Source organism: Hyla sarda, chromosome 5 (assembly GCF_029499605.1).
Source record: "Hyla sarda isolate aHylSar1 chromosome 5, aHylSar1.hap1, whole genome shotgun sequence".
NCBI lineage: Eukaryota > Metazoa > Chordata > Amphibia > Anura > Hylidae > Hyla > Hyla sarda.
Window position 1 is genome coordinate 282,792,792 of NC_079193.1, and position 18,073 is coordinate 282,810,864.

At 47.8% G+C, this 18,073-nt stretch overlaps 1 protein-coding gene and 1 non-coding gene across 4 annotated transcripts in view; both read right to left on the reverse strand.

Moving 5' to 3' along the window:
* Window positions 1–18,073, reverse strand: part of PRKDC (protein kinase, DNA-activated, catalytic subunit) — a 631,631-nt gene that overhangs the window by 353,340 nt on the left and 260,218 nt on the right. For all 3 annotated transcript variants that reach the window (XM_056521838.1, XM_056521836.1, XM_056521839.1), the window contains one exon: window positions 15,550–15,801. In XM_056521838.1, coding sequence (XP_056377813.1) covers window positions 15,550–15,801 — 252 coding nt within the window. The remainder of the gene's footprint in view (window positions 1–15,549; window positions 15,802–18,073) is intronic.
* Window positions 2,088–2,277, reverse strand: LOC130274615 (U2 spliceosomal RNA). Its single transcript, XR_008844410.1, has one exon. It is a non-coding gene; the product is annotated as a U2 spliceosomal RNA (small nuclear RNA).

Here is an 18,073-nt window from a genome sequence, read left to right on the forward strand (position 1 = left end):
CCCTCAGAAAAAGGGGGAGCGCAAAGGCTGAATCTCGCTAAAAGACACCCAACTAAGCTACACCCAAGCCGGTAGCAGAAGGGTTAAACAAGATGGCTGAGCCAGTCACAGGAGTAAGTACAGAAGACTGACAGCATTTCACCTAGAAAGGGAGGAGAAAAGCAAGGACCTCCTGTGAAATAGCGGAGAACTAAGAAACTCCACCCCAACACCATGGGGGTGCCATGATGGTCTGAGTAACTTTAGGCCTCCCCTAGGAGGTAAGAGTAGTGCGTAGCTGGACCACTAATACCACCTGTCCATGGAAGGGAAGAGGAGACAATAGATCAGTCGGAGTGGAAGTCTTATGGAGCCCAATAAAGATCCTTTTTTGTTTCAGAATGGTTGAGATTCAATTCAGCCTCAGTCGGGATTGAACTCACAACCTCTGAATTACGAGACCAGTGCACTATCCACTGAGCAATTTTGCAGCTGTGGGTGGGGAATGTAACCCCGGACGGGCCAGAGTTGGAACCCTAGACATGACCGCACCTCAGCAATGGTAGGGACACTGCAAACAACTCCACCGAAAAGGAGAGAGAAGAAATGGCTGCAAAAGCCAAAGCAGGGTCCCCACCAGCGACCCTGTGCTGAGAAAACTACAGCATGAAACAGGGGGGATAAAAAGGTGGGTGCCATATCAGAGAACGCCCTGAGAATACGCAATGTCACCACCAAAACCCTTGAACTAAAAACAGGATTAACCGCAAACCAATGTGACATCTCACATGCTGCTGCTATAGAAGGTCCATGCACCCGCAGGGATACAACGTTTGGTTGTCACCCACCGGAAGCCGGGTCCGGAATCCAGCCACAAATGTGGTGGAAAGAACGCTACCATGGACATTGGGAAAACCTGGGTGCATGGAGGAGCACCCTCCTGACCACACCCACATGCCGTGGTGCACCAGGACTGCAGCCGTGGATGCGGCAGATAGCACGTCCTCTAAGGGCAAGGCAGAGGGTGGAAGGACAACGGACAACTGACAGATAGCAGGGTACCGAAACCGCAACCATGGACGCGGCAGACAGTGTAACCTCTAAGGATGGTGTAGAGGGCCCTTGTACATCGGCCAACTCTCACTCACAAGGAGCACCGGAATAGCAGCTGCGGCTTACGAACCAACCTCTATGCATGGTGGAGAGGGTCCCTTGTACAGCGGTCAACTCTCACTCATAGTGGAGTACAGAAATAGTAGCTGCAGCAGAAGACCCAATCACTATGGATGGTGTAGAGGGTCCATGGTACATCTGTCAACTCAAACTCAGAGTGGGAGTAATGAAACATCAGCTGCCGTAGATGACTCCGACATGTATGTATAGAGAGTCCATGGGACATCGGGCAACTCGCACTCACAGCGGTAGCACCGGGATAGCAGGTGCGGCAGAAGACCCAACTGCAATGGATGGCGTGGAGGGTCCATGGGACATCGGTCAACTCACAGTGGGAGTACCGGGACAGCAGCTGCGTCAGATGACCCAACCGCCATGGATGGTCCATGGAACATCGGTCAACTCACAATCCCAGTGGGAGTACCGGGACAGCAGCTGCGGCAGACGACCAACCCGCAATGGATGGTTTAGAGGGTCCATTGTACAACAGGTAACTTTCACGCACAGTGGAGTACCGAGATAGCGGCTGCGGCAGACGGCACATCCTCCATGAGCAGTGGAAGGAGTAAGGGTGGCTGGGGGAGAAGGGAACAGGCTCAATGACACTCCCTGTGCACACATGCAGAGAACATCCATGCAGCCATTGTCCTTGGTGGGATCTAAATCCCAAATAAATTCTAGCGATGCAAGGCAACATTGTTAACCACTGAGCCACTGTGCAGGCCCTTGGGAGCAGCCCAGGTTACTGTCCTAAAGACTGAACCTTCGGCAAAACTGCATACCCCAGTGAAGGAGACCATGAGGCACAAGGGAAAATAAAACAAAAAAGGTCAGGTACAGGGGCTAAACAACCATTGCGGACTCTAGGTCCGCGGCTTATGTGAGCCTAATGAAACAATGCACATGGCTGGTTCCGCAATACAAGAGCAAAGTTCAAACAGTCCAATATGTGGGGTGCACTGAACCCCCATAAACAGGACTATGTGTCACCTGCCAAGGGCAGCGGAAGCAAAAAGACAAAAAATCCCTTCAATATATGGTTTCTGAATTGGGGACATATCAGATATTAAACTGATAAGACAGATACCACACTTGATCTGATCCGATAATCGGGAAAAATGCCCTAAAGGCATACTAGAAAGGCAGGGGATCCGAGGAAAAAAACTCCAAACTGAATAACAGACAGGAGTAAAGGGAAGAACCATAGAAAAAAATATGTAGCCATAATAACTACATTGGGACACTAGAGGGGAGCCTAATACTTCCCCAGAGAGATAGAAACAGTGCTGCAGCAATGTAGATATGCAGCCACTAGAGGGCACAGAGCGCTCAAGTTTTTTTTTTCTCCTTTAAATAAAAAGCAGGGAGGGAGGGGTCAAATGACCCCTGCAGCGCGGAGACACCTGAGTGGTCAGGGCTCTGACCCTCAGAGTGCACGCTAAGGCCTCATTGGTGATAGGGAGGGGAGAAGCAGACCCCTTTAGCGCGAGCTCCCATATGAGGAGAGAGGCCGGGGGCAGAATGTTTCAGGAGGCGTGATACAGCGCCGAAGAAAAAGGGGGCGGAGCAATGGCTAGGCCCAAGCCGCGGCCTCAATTAGAGAGCCGGACGTGGCACGGGCCGGAGGAAAACGTCCCCTATATGCGCATGCTGCGCTAAGAAGCGGGGCTGCGCAGCGCAGGAACGGCGTCCGGAACCACCGCTTACGGCCCGAAGCCAGAGACCCATTAACCCTTAAAGAGCCAGGTAGGAAAAGGCCCCTGAGTGTGTCTTTCCCCAAAGAATGAGGCGGGGTTAGGGCATACTCACCGGGGAACATACTTACCCATGGGGAGCATACTTACCCACGATGAGAATACTCACCAACAAATTCTTCGACCAGCCAGGGCCACCTGCCTTTAAGGACCTGTCCGGTGCTCACTTTTCTTATTGTATCCGTTCCGGGCTGCAAAAAAAAAAGAAAATTAGCTTTCTCTTGCCTGCATACGCTCCCCCGGTGCTCCGGTACAGGCGTTCGGTCCCCGGGCTGTATTCTTCTTACTTCCTGTTAGCCCAGCACGTCACACGGAGCTTCAGCCTATCACTGGCTGAGGCGGGACATCGCTGCAGCCGGTGATAGGTTGAAGCTCCATGTGACGTGCCGGGCTAACAGGAAGTAAGAAGAATACAGCCCGGGGACCGAACACCTGTACTGAAGCACCGGGGAAGCCTAGGCAGGTAAGAGAAAATGTGTTTTCTTTTATTTTTCAGCCCGGAACAGATAAAATAAGAAAAGTGAGCACCGGACATCTCCTTTAAGCCAGCTCAGTTGGCAAACAGGGGTACACCGCTAGCCGCTCGTTGTTGGCGAGGAGGGGTTGACGATCCATCCAGCAATGCACTGTGCCCCTAGCTCGCAGGTGGGGGAACAGGCAGCACCATGCTACAGTCGCCCCACGCAAGAGAAAACAACAAAGGAAAGAAAAACTAAACTTTGACTGAAACTAGGGAAAAAAATAAGAAATAAGACCAGGTCTGGAGAGAGCACCAGATCTGTATCTGCCTCCTACAGACGCTAAGCTAAAAACGGATTAGCTCTGTGCCTGTTGGCGGGTATAGCCTGCTGGGAAGAGCAGACTTTTTTTTGCCTAGTTTCAGCTTCCTAGTGGCAGCAGCATTATACCCATGGTCTGTGTGTCCCCCAATGAGGCGACTGAGAAACAAAAATGGCCCTAATTTACTAAGAGTGAATTGTAGTTTTCTTTTGCATAGTATTTACACATTTTTCCCTATGGTTTGCACTTCTGTTTTTTCATAACTGCTCTGAGCAGTCGGGTTTTTCAGAGCTCAAATCCTCCACATTTTATGTTCTTACACAGGCTCTTGTTGCAATTGTCTCACATACACAACCAACTCAGGTGATCTCTGCATTTGTTTGGATTCCTATATATCTTGTTTTCATGGTGTTGTACGGACGGTATTGTCCTATGAGGAGCTCTGCACTTTTTATTATAGACATACAGCATCCACATTTTATGTGGGAATATTAGTAAATGTGTTAGGATTTTTCACATAATCTGGGCGAAAGACCCGAGAAAAAACTGTATGGATGACGTTGGTAATTAATCCCAAATGTCTTTGTGGTGTTGTCTCCCTTCATAAAGGGGCTAGTTTTTACTATGTCAAACAGGGCTATGCATGTACTCCGGGGGAAATTGTTATTTTTTTTATCAACTGGTGCCAAAAAGTAAAACAGATTTGTGTATTAAAAAAATCTTAATGCTTCCAGCAATTATCAACTGCTGTTTACTACAAAGGAAATTCTTTTCTTTTGGGATTTCTTTTCTGTCTGTCCACAGTGCTCTCTGCTGACACCTCTGTCCATTTCAGGAACTCTCCAGAGCAGCATATGTTTGCTATGGGGATTTGCGCCTGCACAGTTCCTGTCATGGACAGAGGTGTCAGCAGAGAGCACTGTGGAGAGATAGAAAAGAAATTAATAAAAAAAAAAATAATTCCTCTGTAGTATATAGCCGCTGGAAGGATTAAGATTTTTTTTAATAGAAGTCATTTACAAATATGTTTACCGTATATACTCGAGTAGAAGCAGAGTTTTTCAGATTTTTCGTGCTGAAAACACCCCCCTTGGCTTATACTTGAGTGAACTCTCCGCCCTCAGTGGTCTTGAACCTGCGGACCTCCAGAAGATTCAAAACTACAACTCCCAGCAAGCCCGGACAGCCATCGGCTGTCTGGGCATGCTGGGAGTTGTAGTTTTGAAACATCTGGAGGTCCGCAGGTTGAAGACCACTGCCCGGGCCTTCGTCATCATCCAGCCCCCCCCCCCCTTTAGTTTTGTACTCACCTCCGCTCGGCGGGACGTTCGGGTGAGCTGGTCCGGGCCATCTGTGCTGCAGGACCGTCCGGTGGGGAGGGATGGTCGTTCCGGGCTGTCCATCTTCACCAGGTGGGCCTCTTCTCTGCGCTTCGTGCCCGGCCCCGGAATAATGACGTTGCCTTGACGACCACGCACAGGGACATTGCGTCCCTGTGCGTCGTCGTCAAGGCAACGTAATTATTTCAGGCGCGAAGCGCGGAGAAGAAGCCCACCCGGTGAAGATGGACAGCCCGGAACGACCATCCCTCCCCACCGGACAGTCCTGCAGCACAGATGGCCCCGGACCAGCTCACCCGAACGTCCCGCCGAGCGGAGGTGAGTACAAAACTAAAGGGGGGAGGGGGGCTGGATGATGATGAAGGCCCGGGCAGTGGTCTTCAACCTGTGGACCTCCAGATGTTTCAAAACTACAACTCCCAGCATGCCCGGACAGCCGATGGCTGTTCGGGCATGCTGGGAGTTGTAGTTTTGGAACATCTGGAGGTCTGCAGGTTGAAGACCAAATTAGACATTGACAAGCGGTGATGATGAAGGGGGTGGTGTGGGATGATGACAGGGTAATGATGAAGGGGGGGATGAGGACAGGGTAATTATGAAAGGGGGGGATGATGAAAGGGTATTGATGAAGGGGGGATGATGACAGGGTAATGATGAAGGGGGGGATGATGACAGGGTAATGATGAAGGCGGGGATAATGACAGGGTAATGATGAAGGGGGGGATGATGACAGGGTAATGATGAAGGGGGGATGATGACAGGGTAATGATGAAGGGGGGGATGATGACAGGGTAATGATGAAGGGGGGATGATGACAGGGTATTGATGAAGGGGGGATGATGACAGGGTATTGATGAAGGGGGGATGATGACAGGGTAATGATGAAAGGGGGGGATGATGAAAGGGTATTGATGAAGGGGGGATGATGACAGGGTAATGATGAAGGGGGGGATGATGACAGGGTAATGATGAAGGCGGGGATAATGACAGGGTAATGATGAAGGGGGGGATGATGACAGGGTAATGATGAGGGGGGGATGATGACAGGGTAATGGTGAAGGGGGGGATGATGACAGGGTAATGATGAGGGGGGGATGATGACAGGGTAATGATGAAGGGGGGGATGATGACAGGGTAATGATGAAGGGGGGGATGATGACAGGGTAATGATGATGAGGGTGTTAATGACGGGGATCTGGATGATGACAGGGGGGATGATGTATTTCCCATCCTAGGCTTATACTCAAGTCAGTAACTTTTCCTGGGTTTTTGGGGTGAAATTAGGGGCCTCGGCTTATATTCGGGTCGGCTTATACTCGAGTATATACGGTGACTTTCTGGCACCAGTTAATTTGAAAGAAAAAAAAAAAAGTTTTCCCCCAGAGTACCCCTTTAACCCTTGGTATGTGCTGCCTTAAAGTGGGAAAAAAAATTAAAACGGAAAGTTAAACAGACCACAGTGCTCTCTGCTGACACCTCTATCCATGTCAGGAACTGTCTGGGGCAAGAGGTTTGCTATGGGGATTTGCTCCTATTCTGGACAGTTCCTGACATGGACAGAGGTATCAGCAGAGAGCACTGTGGTCAAACTGAAAAGAACAACTCAACTTTCTCTGTAGTATACAGCAGCTGATAAGAACTGGAAGGATTAAGATTTTTTAATAGAAGTCATTTACAAATCTGTTTAACTTTCTGGAACAAGTGGATATGAAAAAATATGTTTTCCACCGGAGTACCACTTTAAGGACATCTAGGAAAGGTTTTTTTTACTGGGGATGGCAACCCACGGAACCAACCCTCGGACAGGTAACCGAACCGGACACCAGAACAAATGGGTGGGTGCTGTGTTCCCCAATTGACACTCCTAGAAAGAGATTTTACGGTACGCATAAAAATCTACTTTTATCGCTCAGCTCCATTGGGGACACAGAGACCATGGGACATACCAAAGCAGTCCCCAAGGTGGGAAAAACTCAAGTGACTCAGGTGGAAGGCTGGGCCACAGCCGCCTGCAACACCTTGCGACCCAAACCAGCATCCGAGGATGCAAAGGTATGCACCTTATAAAATTCTGTAAATGAGTGCAAGGACGACCAGGTGGGCCACCTTACAGATTTGCAAGGCCGAAGCCCTATTGCAGAGAGCCCAGGAGGCCCCGACGGAACAAGAGGAATTAGCCGAGACCCAGAAAGGAGGAGTCTTCCCCTTGAAGCGGTAAGCTTCCGAGATGGCAGAACGGATCCACCGCGAAATGGTCGCCTTCGAAGCAGGAAGTCCCCAACGACGACCCTCAGTAAGCACAAAAAAAGTCACACTGGCGAAAGGAAGAAGTGACCGAAAGGTAAATCCAAGCGGCCAGTACCACATCAAGACCGTTAAGCAACTGTTCCCTGGGATGGAATGGAGCTGGACAAAAGGACGGAAGGAGGATATCCTTATTTAGGTGAAAGGCAGACACCACCTTAGGCAAAAAGGACGGGACCGGATGGAAAACAACCTTGTCTTGGTGTAAAACCAGGTAGGGAGAACGGCAAGAAAGACGCGCCAGTTCCGAAACTCTCCATATGGAAGTGAACACAATCAGGAAGGCCACCTTCCAGGAAAGGATATGAAGAGGAACATCCCAGAGAGGCTCAGAGGGGGTTCCCTGTAAGGCATGGAGAACCAGATTCAGATACCAAGGGGGAGTAGGAGATCTGTAAGGTGGGGCCGCATGAGCAACAACCTGCAGAAAAGTTTGGATGTGAGGATCGGACGCCAGGGGACGCTGAAAGAGAATGGAGAGAGCCGACACCTGACCCTTAAGAGAACTGAGAGCCAATCGTTTTTCCAGCCCCGACTGTAAAAAAGGAAAGAAGTCATGGGAGGGAGAACACAACTGAGACTGGAATTCATCGTGATGACCTGTCAGTGGAAGGACAGAAAGGATCGCCCCTGTCGAAGAAGAGGGGACCGAAGACCCCACCGGGACAGAAGAAAAAGTTGAAGAGGTCGACAATGAAACTGGGTGAAGGGAATGGCTTCCATGGCCCCCACCATCCGACCCAGGACTTCCATGCTGAGCCGAATGGAAACTGGAACAGGACCCCAGTGAAGACGAACTCCCGATGACAGAGCATGGCGCTTGTCCAACGGAAGCCAAATTTGGACGGTCACTGTGTCGAACTGGTGTCCCAAGAAGATCAAAGATTGGTTGGGAATCAGGTTGGACTTGTCCTGATTGACCACCCAGCTGAAACGGGATAAGGTCTCAAGAGGGAGACGGAGACGGAGACTCTCTTGATTCTGGGCATGGTAAGAGAGAGTCTTGACCAGGAGGTCATCCAGGTAGGGGATGATGGACAACCCCCAGGCTCGAAGGATGGCAATCACTGCCGCCAGGACATTGGTGAAGACCCTTGGGACCGTAGCCAGGCATAAAGGAAGGGCCACATACTGAAAATGGCCCTCCGCAACTGTGAAGCGGAGATAACTGGGGATGTAAAAGGTAGGTGTCTTGGATATCCACAGAGGAAAGAAACTCCCCTTGATCCATGGACGCCACTTGGGAATGGAGAGACTCCATACGGAAATGACGTAGGAGTAGGTGGCGGTTGAGGAGCTTCAGATCCAGGATCGGGCGGATGGAACCCCCTTTCTTGGGGATGACGAACAGGTTTGAAAAGAACCCCGAAAAATGCTGCTTGGGAGGAACTGGGACGATCACTCCCTGAGCAAAAAGGGTCCAAAGCGCAATCCAAAAAGCCGCCGCCAAGGAAGTAGAACAAGGAGGGCGGGTTTGAATAAAACGTTACCTTGGAAAGAAAGCAAACTCAATCCGATAGCCGTTGGAAACGACATATCGGACCCAAGAGTCCTGCAAGTGGGCCGACCAAACGTCCCAGAAAAGGGACAAACAACTTCCCACCCGAGAAGAAGGCTCGGGTGGGGATGTCCCTTCAGGCGGAGGGAGGCTTGCGGGTGCCCGACTTGGCCACAAAACGGCCAGATCGGTAATCCGAATTCCAGGAAGGATGGGCTTTGTAGGAAGGAGCCTTCTTATCCTGTGAGGGCGCCGTCCGGTCGCCCGACCCGAGCCAAAAGATCGAAAGGACCGAAAGGAGGTCGACTTCCTGCGGGAATCGGTACGGCGAGGCTTACTCTGCAGTAATAAGGAGCTCTTCCCTCCAGTAGCCACGGAGATAATTTCATCCAGGCGTTTCCCGAATAGTCTGGTCCTAGCGAAAGGAAGCTCAGTGAGAGATTTCTTGGAAGCGGCATCGGCGTCCCAGGCCTGGAGCCACACGGAGCAACGATGCGCTACTAGGTTACCAGTGACAAAAGCTGTACAACGAGCAGACTGCATAGAAGCAGAGAACAAATAGTCTCCAGCATTGGAGAGTTGAAGTGCAAGATCCGTCAAATCTTCCAAAGGAGCCACGGATAAAATGCCCTGGCGGAGTTGGGAAGCTCAGACAGAAAGGGCTTTGGACACCGAAGCAGAAGCAAAGGCAGGAAGCAAAGATGAACCTGCTGCTTCAAAAGCGAATTTGGTCAGATTTTCAATCCTCTTGTCCGCCGGGTCCTTAAAGGATGCTGCATCTGCCAAAGGTAGAGTAGTCGCTTTCGACAGATGGGAAACCGGGGGATCCACAGCCGGTGGAGATGTCCATTTCGCAATGAGGTTCTGGGCGAAGGGAAACTGAGCCTGGACCTTCTTAGTCCCTCTATAGTGTTTGTCTGGATGCTTCCATGCTGTTTCCAGTAAGGTGTCAAATTCAGCATGAGAAGTGAAAACATTAGGAGAGCGATGGGAGCTGTGAAAGTAAACTTCTTCAGCTATGTCCGAAGTTCCGGGATCCTCTAGGTGGAAGGTGTCCCTGATGGCAGAGACCAAGTTGTCTACTATGTCTTGCACGCGGCACCCCGTTTGTAATCAGTCCCCGGAGCGTGTTTGCTCCGGGTCTGATTACCGGCGACCACAGGGCCGACGGCGTGTGACGTCACGCCTCTGCCCCCGTGTGACATCACGATCCGCCCCTCAATGCAAGCCTACGGGAGGGGGCGTGATAGCTGTCACGCCCCCTCCCATAGACTTGCATTGAGGGGCGGAGCGTGAGGTCACACGGGGCGGAGGCGTGATGTCACACGCCGCTGGCCCCGTGATCGACAGTAATCAGATCCGGAGCGAACGCGCTCCGGGAACTGATTACAAACGGGGTGCCGAGTGCAAGATCACGGGGGTCCCAAGCGGCAGGACTCCTGCGATCAGGCATCTTATCCCCTATCCTTTGGATAGGGGATAAGATGTCTAAGCACCGGAGTACCCCTTTAAGGGGTTAAATGGGCACTGTCAGATACAAAAAAAAAGTTTTATATATGTGTGACATCTTGACAAAACATTAATCTTTCTAATATACATCATAAGAAAAATGTATTTACATTTTATAGAAATTATGGCTCATAAAATCTTGGCTTTTTTCAAGCTATAGCACAGGCATGGACAAAGTCCAGTAAGTGAGGGTGGGCTAGCACTCCACTGTACGCTCTCCTGTCAGATAGTACTCATCTGTGCTCTCTCCTGCTTGGTAGGACTCCTCTGTGCTCTCTCCTGTCGTATAGTACCCCTCTGTGCTCTATCCTGCCTGATAGTACTCCTCTGTACTCTCTCCTGCCTGATAGGACTCCTTTGTGCTCTCACCTGTCCTATCAGACAGAGGAATGTTAGCCCTCACTTACTGGACTGTGTTCATGCCTGTGCTTCAGCTTAGACAAAGCCAAGATTTCCATAAAAAGCTAAGAAAATGTATTTATGAAGTATATTAGAAAGGTTAATGTTTTGCCAAGATGTACAACTTATAAAAAGTTTTTTGTAACTGACAGTGCACTAAATCTTATTTAACTCTGCACTGGAAAAATTGCATGTTCTTTTACATGCAATTTTTTGTGATTTATGTGCGGAACCTCCTCAGACAAGGCTACAAAATCTTGCTTATACTTTTTCTAGGTGTATACAGGGATCCCTCAAATTACAATGGCCTCAACATACAACAGTTTCAACTTACAGTGGTCTTTTTTAGACCATTTTAACTTGAAACCAGACTCAACATACAATGCTACGTACAGTCCAGATCTGCAAAACATGTCAATGGCTGGAAGAAATGACCAATCAGAATGGGCATTTCACTGGTAAAACACCTGTATTACTGAAGCGTATGCACTGAATTCCTGTCTGGTAGCACTTTCCTACAGTACAGGGAGGTATTACATGTTCTGTACTGCTTAGTTAGCTGCTCCTTTGGACACCAATAAGGGCGGCTCAATTTTACTTTTCTCGGTCGGCTCCATTGGGGACACAGTGACTGTGGTTATACATTGCTGCCACTAGGAGGCTGACACTAGGCACGCAAAAAGAAAGTTGGCCCCTCCTGGCAGGATATACCCCGCCTACTGTCCCTGAGCTAATCACTTTTAGCTTAGAGTCAGTAGGAGGCAGACACAGGTCTGGAGTTCTCCAGTCTTGGTCTTTTTTTTATTTTCTAGCTGGCGCCTGTATTTAGTTTTTTTCTTTTTAGGTGGGAGTTCAGGAGCATGGCACTACCTGTTCCCGCATGCAGCTGAGGGGCAGGGGGCATAGAGTATGCTCCGTTAACCCCTTTCCGCCAACGTCCAGCGCCTGGGGTTGCACCTTGGATCCGGGTCCCCCTAACTTCCCTGCTCATCCCGCTGTTCCAGCCTGACATGACGCAGGGGACTATAGCTGGCCGAAGACATCCTAGATGAGTATGTGCGGGATAGGGTGAGTAGGTCTCTGTCTCTCTCTGTCTCGGATGAGGTGTTGGATCAAGAGGACCACTCTGCAGTGTCTGATATGGTGGACAGCCTGGTATCAGCAATCCGGGACAGCTTTAATCTGGAGAACCCAAGAATTTCGGAAGTCTATTCTTAAGTTTCTTTTTGCCGCTCTCGTCATTCCCCCAAGGATTTCAGTTCTCATGCTGAATTTGAAGCCATGCTGGACGCGGCTTGGAAGCATCCGTATAAGCGGTTTCAGGGGGGCAAAGAAGATACAAGCTCAGTTTCCCTTCTCTCAGGATCTGATTTCCAAGTCGACAACGCCGCCTGTCGTAGATCCTCTGGTTTCTCATCTGTCAAAATCTACTACTCTGCCTCTAGCGGATGCAGCGTCCTTTAAGGATCCGACGGACAAGAAGATTGAGAACCTGGCAAAGTTTGCCTTTGAAGCGGCAGGTTTGTCCTTGCTTCCACCTTTGCTTCCACCTGTGTGTCCAATTCAGTTTCTGTTTGGGCTTCCCAGCTTCGCCAAGTCATCTTGTCAGGTGCCCTTCAGGAAGACTTGGCAGACCTCGCACGTCAACTCTCTCAGGCTGGGGGACTACCTCTGTCCGGCAGCACTGGAGTCCACCGGCTGTACGGCTTTTGCTTCAGGTAAATTGGTGGTGATTCGTCGCTCCATATGGCCGAAGGCGTGGGATGCTGCTTCGAAGAAATCGCTCACGGAGTTGCCCTTCTCCGGTACTCGGCTCTTTGGGAAGCGCCTGGACGAGACCATATCTGAAGCTACTGGTGGTAAACGCTCTCTGCTGCCGCAGAACAAACCTCACCGCTCCGATCCCAGTCAGAAGTAGTCTTCCTTTCAGCCGTTTCTGTCCTTTGCCTCGGGTCGTTCTTCCAAGCAAGCGACCTCGCAATCATGCAAAGCTCCCTCCTTCAAGGGGTGTCCTTCCTGGAAGTCAGACAACCGTTCTGGCTATTTCGCTGCCAAGTCCGGTAACCAAAATCCTCCCACTTCCTGAAAGGATGTTCCCACCCGTGTCCTCTTCTCGGGTGGGAGGGCACCTTTCTCTTTTCCAGGATGTTTTGCTAGCGCAGGTTCAGGACACCTGGGTTCGGGACATTGTATCCAATGGTTACCGGTCAAACTTACATATTATTTTGATACTTTAGGTCGGCCTGATAACACCAATTCCAAATTTGTTTAGTTTCCGTCATGTTTTCATATATATATATATATATTTTTTTACTTTTTAATAAAAAAAAATTACATTTTTATTTTTCTATTAACTGGGCTGTATAAGGGCTCATTTTTTGGGCCATAATATACTGTTTGTATCGGTACCATTTTGGCATTGATCTAACTTTTTGAGCACTTTTTTACTTAATTCTTTCTGGGATATGATGTTATAAACATAAAAAACCCAATTCTGTGATTTACCGTACTGGATATAAAATGTTAAATTTTAATAGTTCAGTCAATTATGCACACGCCAATACCAAATATGTTTATTTTATTTATGTTTACATATTTTTATATGGAAAAGAGGGGTGATATGAACTTTTCGGGTACGTTCACATGGGCGGATTTATTTGTGGGTTTCCTGCTGCATATTTGAAAGGGGGCGGGCTCTTCTCGGCTGTCCGCAGATTTTCCGAGGTGGAATTTACGCTGCAGAAAATCCGCCGCAAGCCCCATTGAAGTCAGAAGGGTCTGCTGCAGATTTTCCACCCCGGACAGCAGAGAAGAGCCCGCCCCTTTCAAATACGCAGCGGGAAACCCGCAAATAAATCCGCCTGTATGAACGTACCTCTAATATTGAAGGAGTTAATGGGTGTTTTTTTTAATTTTTAGACACTTTTTTTTTAAGCAGGAATCATTTAGATTCCTCATATAGATCAGTTCTATTGAACTCCATTTGATCTGTGTTCATTTGGTTGAGCCTGCTCAAGGCAGGCTCAATCAAATGCAGATCTATGGGGTCAGCCGTGAATGTAGAGGTAAGCATTCTGGCTACCTCCACAGGGATCGCCCCCCGCAATCGCGCTGGAGGGGGGCGACCCACCCCGCTAGACTACCAGGGATGGTTAAAAGATCCCTTTAGACACTGCTGTCAACTTTGACAGCGGTGATCTAAAGGGTTAATAGCCACCCACGGCGATCGCCGTATGCCGGGCTATTAGCAGCAGCCCCCGGCTACTGAAATCAGCCGGGGGGTGCCGAGTATGAAGCGGGCATGAGTCAGGAGGCCCCTCTGTTCACCCTGATAGCCGGTGTGAGGTGCAGACTTGCGTCCCATGCAAGTCTAAAGCCGCTCTCACACCTCACACCGGCATTATGAAGAAAAAGGGGGGGGGGGGGGGGGGTCGGTCCGGCCCTGCTTGCCAGATACAGGGCTAAATCTATAAAAAATTCAGCTGCCCGGAGCCCGGAACAACATGTCCTGGGTGTGGGGCAATAGAATTTCCACATCCCTGCAAGTGGCTACCAGCTTCCAAGGCGACCATTTTGCGGTGGATCCATTCTGCCATCTCGGAATCCTACCGTCGTAAGGAAAGTTCCCACCTTTTTAGGTCACTGCGCATTCCATGTTTCCTGTTGGGGCTTATTGGGCGCTCCACAATAGGGCTTAGGCCTTCGGTCTGCAAGGCGGCCACCTGGTCATCCTTGCAAATCTTTACTAAATTCTACCAGGTGCACACTTTTGCACCCACTGATGTCGGTTTGGGTCGCAAGGTGTTGCAGGCAGGAGTCGCTCAGTCTTTTGCCTGAAACTGGTTTGGGTATTTTTCCCACCCCGGGGACTGCTTTGGGTATGTCCCACGGTCTCTGTGTCCCCCAATGGAGCCGGCCGAGAAAAGTAGATTTTTTATGCTTATCGTAAAATCTCTATCTCGGAGGATCCATGGGGGGACACAGCACCCACCAATTTGTATTTGTTGCTATGGTTCGGTTGTCTGTCCGAGGGGTCGTTTTGGTTCTTTTTTGTCTGGTTCCCTCGGACAACTGCTGGTGTCTTTCTCTGTGGTCCTCTCCTACTGCTTTGGGACGAAACTGATTAGCTATGGGTCAGTAGGTATATCCTGTCAGGTGGTGCCAACTTTCTTTTTGTATGCCTAGTGTCAGCCTCCTAGTGGTAACAAGATATACCCACAGTCTCTATGTCCCCCAATGGAGCCTCCGAGAAAGAAATTTTACGGTAAGCATAAAAAATCTCCTTTTTTAAGACATTGCGTGTACTGTACAGGACCCTGAGGAAGCTCCTGTCATTTACATAGACAGTGATTAACAGCTTCCAGCAGCTCTTACTTTTATATGTAAGGACTTGCTTTATCAGTATTAGTTATCTACTTATTTTTGCTTAATCCTTACTTTTTTCCTATTTTTGGATGACATTTTGGAGGCTTCAGAAGCAATAACCAGGTTTCAACAGTTATGGTCTCAACATACAATGGTATCAAAATACAATGTTAATCCAGGAACCAATTAATATTGTAACTTGAGTAACCACTGTACTTCACATTTACATTAGCCCAGATAAACCATGAACTGTATCATGCACGCATTTGTTACACATGTATCTAAATGGTTCAGAACAATGCCACAGAAGATGAAAGGGCTTGATTAATTAAAATGTTGTAATATACTTGTATACTTGAAAAAGGAGTGCACTAGTCTAATAAAGCATACAGCATTTTATTTTTCATGCTAACTATACAAATCAAAAATGACTGGCTTGTCTACTCACCAAGTAAAGTCTGTGGTTTTACAACACGCATACCCATGAATGTATTATAACAATCCAGGGCCGCAAGCAACATGTCCATCCACTGAAGCGCAGCACATAAAGAGGTCTGCTGCAGATCATGAAGTGTGGTAATGTATAATATGCCACAATGGTTGCCATCCATGCTGCCAGCACTTTCAAATCTCTGAATCAAAAAAGAGATGCCTTCTTTCTTGATCATCTCCTCCACCCAAGCTGAGGGCGATTTTTTCTCTGAAAAAATAAAAAGTATTTACAGCAGGGAGTTCTGCTAAATGCCAAAGGATTCTGCTCTAGGCAATAAGTGTATGTGTATTATTCATTTGTTTCCTGAATGCAAAATTTAAAAAACTAAACAGTTTTCAAAGAACATTTTCTACCATGTTACGGTTTGTGACTGATTATTTTTTTTGCTTTTTCATTGTTAAGGCGGCCATGCATTTTGAATAACCTCCCTCATACACGATTCACCCAGAACAAAAGGGTTGGGGACAAAAATACACCACACACGATCATTCTCTCCACTTTCATTTGGCAGTGGAGCGCCGAGAGGCTGCCACCCTTAATGGACAACTTTAGAGTAAGGGCACATTTAGAGGGAAGGAAGTTGTACACTGCAGACAAGTTTATTTGGAGAGAATATCATGGGCTTTGTACACGTGTCTTAAAAAAGCAAAGCAGCCAGATTAACCTGTAGACTTCTGAACACACAAACCTCACATCCATGTATTAAAGAGAAGGACAAGCCAACATGAAAAACAGAACCTAGACTGCAAACTGAATATCATGGGGTTAATGAAGGAATAAAGTAAATTGGATAAAACCTTTTTTAACCCCTTCAGGACGGAGCCCATTTTGGCCTTAAGGACCGGAGCGTTTTTTGCTCATCTGACCACTGTCACTTTAAACATTAATAACTCTGGGATGCTTTTAGTTATCATTCTGATTCATAGATTGTTTTTTCGTGACATATTCTACTTTAACAAAGTGGTAAATTTTTGTCGATACTTGCATCCTTTCTTGGTGAAAAAATCCGTAAATTTGATGAAAAATTTGAAAATTTTGCATTTTTCTAACTTTGTAATATCCATTTTCCTTACAAGCAGAAAGCTTCAAAGAAATTTTTTTTGGTTCACATATACAATATGTCTACTTTATGTTTGCATCATAAAATTGACGTGTTTTTACTTTTGGAAGATACCAGAGGGCTTCAACGGTCAGCAGCAATTTTCCATTTTTCACAAAATTTTCAAACTCTGTATTTTTCAGGGACCAGTTCAGGTTTGAAGTGGATTTGAAGGGTCTTCATATTAGAAATACCCCATAAATGACCCCATTATAAAAACTACACCCCCCAAAGTATTCAAAATTACATTCAGTCAGCGTTTTAACCCTTTAGGTGTTTCACACGAATAGCAGCAAAGTGAAGGAGAAAATTCACAATCTTCATTTTTTACACTCATGTTCTTGTAGACCCAATTTTTGAATTTTTACAAGGGGTAAAAGGACAACATTTTTACTTGTATTTGTAGCCCAATTTCTCTCGAGTAAGGAAATACCTCATATGTCTATGTAAAGTGTTCGGCGGGCGCAGTAGAGGGCTCAGAATGGAAGGAGCGACAAGGGGATTTTGAGAGTACGTTTTTCTGAAATGGTTTTTGGGGGGTATGTTGCCTTTAGGAAGCCCTTATGGTGCCAGAACAGCAAAAAAAAACCCACATGGCATACCATTTTGGAAACTAGACCCCTTGGGGAACGTAACAAGGAATAAAGTGAGCCTTAATAACCCACAGGTGTTTCACGACTTTTGCAAATGTAAAAAAAAAAAAATAATTTTTTACCTAAAATGCTTGTTTTCCCAAAAATGTTAAATTTTTAAAAAGGGTAATAGCAAAAAATACCCCTAAAAATTTGAAGCCCAATTTCTCCCGATTCAGAAAACACCCCATATGGGGGTGAAAAGTGCTCTGCTGGCGCACTACAGGTCTCGGTAGAGAAGGAGTCACATTTGGCTTTTTGAAAGCAAATTTTGCTCTGGGGGCATGCCGCATTTAGGAAGCCCCTATGGTGCCAGGACAGCAAAAAAAAAACCCACATGGCATACCATTTTGGAAACTAGACCCCTCGGGGAACGTAACAAGGGGTTAAGTGAACCTTTATACCCCACAGGTGTTTCACGACTTTTGCATATGTAAAAAAAAAAAAAACATTTTTTTTACCTAAAATGCTTGTTTTCCCAAAATTTTTAAATAGGGTAAAAGCAGAAAATACCCCCCAAAATTTGTTAGGCAATTTCTCCCGAGTACGGTGATACCCCATATGTGATCCTAAACTGTTGCCTTGAAATACGACAGGGCTCCAAAGTGAGAGCGCCATGCGCATTTGAGGCCTAAATTAGGGATTGCATAGGGGTGGACTTAGGGGAATTCTACGCCAGTGATTCCCAAACAGGGTGCCTCCAGCTGTTGCAAAACTCCCAGCATGCCTGGACAGTCAACGGCTGTCC